Source organism: Cebus imitator, unplaced genomic scaffold, assembly GCF_001604975.1.
Source record: "Cebus imitator isolate Cc_AM_T3 unplaced genomic scaffold, Cebus_imitator-1.0 Scaffold45, whole genome shotgun sequence".
Lineage (NCBI taxonomy): Eukaryota > Metazoa > Chordata > Mammalia > Primates > Cebidae > Cebus > Cebus imitator.
In genome coordinates this window covers 11316026-11321797 of record NW_016107360.1, presented here as the reverse complement: position 1 = coordinate 11321797, position 5772 = coordinate 11316026, and the positions used below count along the sequence as shown (strand labels likewise).

The 5772-nt window shown below is 39.8% G+C and overlaps 1 protein-coding gene across 1 annotated transcript; it reads right to left on the bottom strand.

The window, feature by feature from the left end:
* Positions 1–3166: 3166 nt before the first annotated feature.
* On the bottom strand, positions 3167–4902 carry LOC108303254 (heterogeneous nuclear ribonucleoproteins C1/C2-like). The gene has a single exon (XM_037737926.1). It carries the CDS (start codon positions 4712–4714, stop codon positions 3830–3832), a length of 885 nt encoding a protein of 294 aa, XP_037593854.1. The 5' UTR covers positions 4715–4902; the 3' UTR covers positions 3167–3829.
* Positions 4903–5772: the final 870 nt, after the last annotated feature.

The window sequence follows — 5772 nt, the reverse complement described above, 5'->3', positions numbered from 1 at the left end:
AGTGCATGAATGAGTGAGTAAATAAGCAAATGATCCTTTGGGTTCTTTCTGTAGCCTCTTAGCTATTCTAATGTGGTTCATGACTCCTCAAGGCTAGGAATACAAAGTGTGGTTGCAAGTTCTTCCTTGTTTCTAAAATATTTTCTCACTTGCTTACTGAAGTTAAATTGAAGTCAGAATTCTTTAATGGAGAAGCAATTGGCTTTTCATTATACAATAAAGGGTAAATGGCTTAAAATGTCAATATTGCATGAATTAACATACTGCTAAAACGTACTGGAACTAAAGTGGGCCAGGTGTTGTGACACACGCCTGTAATCCCAACACTTTGGGAGATTGAGGGAGGATTACTTGAGCCCAGGAGTTGAAGACCAGCCTGGGCAACACAATGTTACCTCATCTCTACTAAAAATAAAAAATAAAAAAATTAGCAGAGCGTGGAGGTACACACCCATAGGCCTAGCTACTTGGGAGGCTGAGGCAAGAGAACTGCTTGACTTGGGAAGTCAAGGCTGTAGTGAGCAGTGATTGAGCTACTGCACTCCAGCCTCGATGACAGAATGAGATTCTGTCTCAAAAAAAAAAGGAAGTAAAGTGTAACCAGTCAATCAAAAAGTATAAATAACATACTAGTGTCTTTTCTGTTTTGGGGGTGGAGGTCAGAGAGAAGTTGGTGTTTGAGCTTTAGTGAGGATGGGAGGGGAAGGGGGGTCAAAAGATCATTTAGATAGCTACATAGAATAGAAAGAGAAACTAGGGACCACTTATTTAGCACTTCCTTAATGTTTCAATTTTCAAGAGATGGAAGTATGGCCTAACTGCTCTTGTTCACAGTTTTATGAGAATATTGTTGGGACTTGTATAGCACAATAAACACCATCTTATAGAATTTGTTAAGGTCTGGAGTGTTTCTGAATGTGTGCACTTAAAAAAGTTGATTTTGTTTCAGAGGAACTAAATTTTCAGAGGAGTTAATTAAGGAGTCATATAATCTAGATTGTACCCTAAAATGTCTCTCCTAGTAGTAGATTAGTATGGGTACTTGGCACGACTAAGTGATATTGGAGATGGCCCCAGATAGGAAGTGGTGGATGATATGCGAAGATTTAGTTTTGAGTTGGCGCTCCCTAAATGGAGGCTGTCATAATCTACATTTTTGGGTAAATTGCTATTATCAAAGGATCACTGATAACTCATATATATATTTTTTTTCTCAGAGACAGGATTTTACTCTCTCACCCAGGCTGGAGTACAGTGGTGTCTTTGGAAGTGAAAAGCAAATGTAGTCACATGTTGCTTAATGACAGGACTATGTTCTGAGAAATATGTCATTAGATTATTTCATCTTTGTGCAAACATCATGGAGTGTATTTACACTAATCTAAATGGTATATAACCTACTACACACGTAGGCTATTTGGTATAGCCGTTCCTAGCTACAAACTTGTACAAAATATTACTATACTGAATACTTTAGGCAGTTGTAATACAACGGTAAGTATTTGTGTACCTAAATGTTGAAAAGATACAATAAAAATCCAGTATAAAAGATAAAAATTTTATGCCTCTATAGGACACTTACTATGAATGGGGCTTGTAGGACTGGAAGTTGCTGTAGATGAGTCAGGAAGTGAGTGGTGGGTGAATGAGAAGGCCCAGGACATTACTATCCACTGTTGTAAACTTAATAAACACTATACCTTGGTTGGGCGCAGTGGCTTACGCCTGATATCCCAGTACTTTGGGAGGCCAAGGTGGATGGATCACCTGAGGTCAGGAGTTTGAGACCAGCATGACCAACATGGTGAAAACTGTCTTTACTAAAAATATAAAAATTAGCCAGTCATGGTAGCAGGCAACTATAATCCCAGCTACTTACGAGGCTGAGGGAGGAGAATCACTTGAACATGGGAGGCGAAGGTTGCAGTGAGCCAAGATTGTGCCACTGCACTCCAGCCTGGGTAACAGAGCAAAAGTCTGTCTCAAAAAAGCTAAAAAATAAAACAAAACAAAAAGTCATTGTATACTTAGTTTACACTAAATTTATTTATTTGTTTTAAAATTCGTTCTTTATTTTTTGAAACAGAGTTTCACTCTTGATCAAGCTGTAGTGCAATGACACGATCTCAGCCCACTGCAACCTCCATCTCCTGGATTCAAATGATTCTCCTGCCTCAGCCTCCTGAGTAGCTGGGATTACAGGTACGTGCCACCACGCCTGGCTAATTTTTGTATTTTTAGTAGAGACCAGGTTTTGTCATGTTTTTGAGGTAGAGTCTCACTCTGTAACCCACGCTGGAGTGCAGTGGCCTGACCTTGGCTCAGCGCAGCCTCCACCTCCCAAGCTCAAGCGATTCTCGTGCCTCAGCCTCCTGAGTAGCTGGGACTACAGGCATGTACCACCATTCATGGCTAATTTTTTGTATTTTAGTAAAGATGGGGTTTCACCATGTTGCCCAGGGTGGTCTTGAACTCCTGAACTCAGGCGATCTGCCCTCCTTGGCCTCCCAGAGTTCTGGGATTACAAGCCTGAGCCACTGTGCCTGGCCCACTAAATTTATTTTTTAAAAATTAATTTCATTATATCTTGACAGCTATGACATCACTAGGTGACAGTAATTTTTCAGCTCCATTATAATCTTGTAGGACCACCATTGTATGTGTGGTCTATTGTTGACCAAAACATCTTATGTGGCACATGACTGTATGTGGAAACAGAGGCCCAATACTACACAACTGGTTGAAAATTCCAGTTCAAGGGAGATTTTTAAAAAGTCAAATGATGAGTTTGACTTTTTAAAAATCTCCCTTGAACTGGAATTGAACTAGAATCTGAGAGTCAGATGTCCTAGGTTTTCATTTGTGCCCCTACAACTGACTAGCTGTGTGATATTTCATAGATAATTTCTCCTCTCTAGATCAAGGTGAGATTATGTGAATTTAAGCACCAATTCCAGACCTAGCACTTACTGTATTTTTATTCAGTAGCAACAATTAAAGCATTTCACATAAAAAACCAGTGGCAAAGTCTGGACTGGAATGCGTGTCTTACAACCCACTTAACCTCTTTTTGTTTCTTTACCTTTCAAACTTTTAAAAATTAAGGTATAATATACACATAGTATAGGAAGTACATAAAGTATACTAATCCTTTTTTTTTTTCCCCTCCAAATTCCTGGTTTAATAAGGACTTGTTTATTTTGAAGAAAAAGGGTCCCAAACATCAGGCTGTTCACAAAAATAACCCACAGTATCAACTTTAGAAAGCAAATCTTAAGACTATAACACTATTTTTCTAGAGGATGCATTTGACGTGCCAACTCTCATTCACAAAAATACATCGTTACATTTGTGTTGAACTGCCCCACACAACACACTAATGTTGGGGTGTAACACACATACTTCTAACTCAAAGCTGCTTTCAGGAGCTACTCAACTAAATGAGATTGCCTTTGCAGTTAGGGAAGCAACTACTGAACATATGTATGAATGGAAAGAACTGTACTCCCTTCGTAACAAGAGATTATTTTGGAGACAGTTGATAAAAACCATACATCCTTTTTATTGTTAAGTCATAAAGAGGTATCAAAATTAAAAGCAAAAATTACAGGGTAAGACTTAACAAAAACTACTAGGAGCATCAAAGGAAGTGAAAATGGGACTAGGCGCAGGGAAATATGAATTAATGAACATAGGAAGGACAAGGATGGGGAGAACAGTGAGCATGTGCTGAAGATACCAGGGGAGAGGATCTGGTGAAAAATTTGATCTTAGACAAGTGCCTAGGTAAAGAAATAATGGGATAAGATTTCTAAACCCCACTATGTGCTTAAGAGTCATCCTCGCCACTGGCGCTGTCTCTGTCATCCTCTCCTTCCTCAGCCTCTTTTTCATCATCCTTGATCAACTCCAGCTGGTCATCCACCCGATCTTCATTATCATCATCATCCAGTAGGTCCCCCTCCTCAGCAGAGTCATCTGCACCCCCCTCAGACTCCATCTTCACATTAGTCTCATCTTTCTTCACGGAGCTGCTGCTCTGCTCCTCTTCTGACTTATCATTCTTCATCTCTACTGCTTGTTTGCTCTGTTCCTTTTCAATTTTTTCCAGGTTTTCCAGGAAAGAATCCACTTTTTGTTTTATCTGGGTCAGTTCCTTCTTAATGGCCTGAAGGTCATCTCCTTTCAACTTTCCAGACTTGGAAGATCCCCGCTGTCCACTCTTAGAATTGAAGTCACTTTTGTCCCTTCGTGAGGTGTTTCCTGATACACGCTGACGTTTTGAGGGCACTACAGCCTGAGCAATAGGAGGAGGAGGAGGAGGTGCACGTGCTGGGTAATTGTACATCCTATCATAATAATCCTGTTGAAAGTCATAGTCCAAGTCAAAAGAGGGGCCATACATCTCTGCTGCAGATCGTTTCACACCTGCTTTTCCTCGGTTCACTGTTGGCTCTGCAGCCAGGTTAATATCTAAAACCTGGCCAGCAATCATTCTGCCATCCTCTCCTGCCACAGCAGCCCGGGCATTTCTCTCATTAACATATTGAACGAACGCAAAGCCCTTATGAACAGAGCAGCCCACAATTTTGCCATACTTCGAAAAGATTGCCTCCACATCAGATTTCTTGACCACAAGAGTGTTTAGATTCCCAATAAACACACGGGAGTTCATGGAGCGAGGATCTGTCTTGTTGGTAACGTTGCTGGCCATTGTGTTTGATGATAAGGTTTCTCACAAAGCCGAAAATGTAGCTGAAGATCAAAAAAATCTCACAGGAGAGAGGAGGGAGAAGAGATTCGATTCTGAGTCTCCTACTCCCGGGTTCTACGTGCAGAAGCCGACTGCTGCTCGAGGTTGGCAATGCAGACACAACTGCTCAATCTTCGTCTCTTCACAAAATGCTAAAGTATACTAATCTTAAGTGTATAGATTGTTGAATATTTTCAAAGTATGAAATGAATTATAATTGAGCTATGATAAGATTCATCCTTTCAAATGTAAGATAACTGTAGAGTCAGATAACCACAATCACAATCAAGGTATGGATCTTTCTACCATCCCCAAAAGTTTGCTTGTAATCCTTTGTAGTTAGTTCCCTTCTTTTATGCAAATGTTCTGGCAACCACTTCTCTATTGTCTATCCCTACAATTTTGCCCTTTCCACAATGAAATCATACTACATATAGGCTTTTGCGTCTTTTTTCTATAATGCTTTTAAGATTCATCACGTACCTGTATTTGATGTGTATCTTGATCATACCTGATGTGATGTGTATCTGATATGTATCTTGATTACCTAGATCAAGATATAGAACTTTTCTGGCACCCCAGAGGATTCTTTTATGCCCTTTTCCAGTCAGTTCCCACCCCTCTCCCCTCACCCCCACTATTCTGACTTTTACTGCTGGATTAGTTTTCCCATTTTTGTATTTCATATAAGTGGATTCATACTGTAGATACTGTGTGTCTTTTTTAAGGTAATATCTGTAAGATTTATTCATGTTATAGCTAATAATAATAGTTTATCCTTTAAAAAAATCACTCTGTACTATTCCATTGTATGAACATAGTGTGTTTCATTTATCTCTTTTACTGTGATGACATTTTGGTTGTTTCTAATTTTTGGCTATTTTTAGCAAATATTTTCTTTTTCTCTTTAGAAATGGAGTTTCACGCCGGGCGCGGTGGCTCAAGCCTGTAATCCCAGCACTTTGGGAGGCTGAGGTGGGTGGATCACGAGGTCAAGAGATCGAGACCATCCTGGTCAA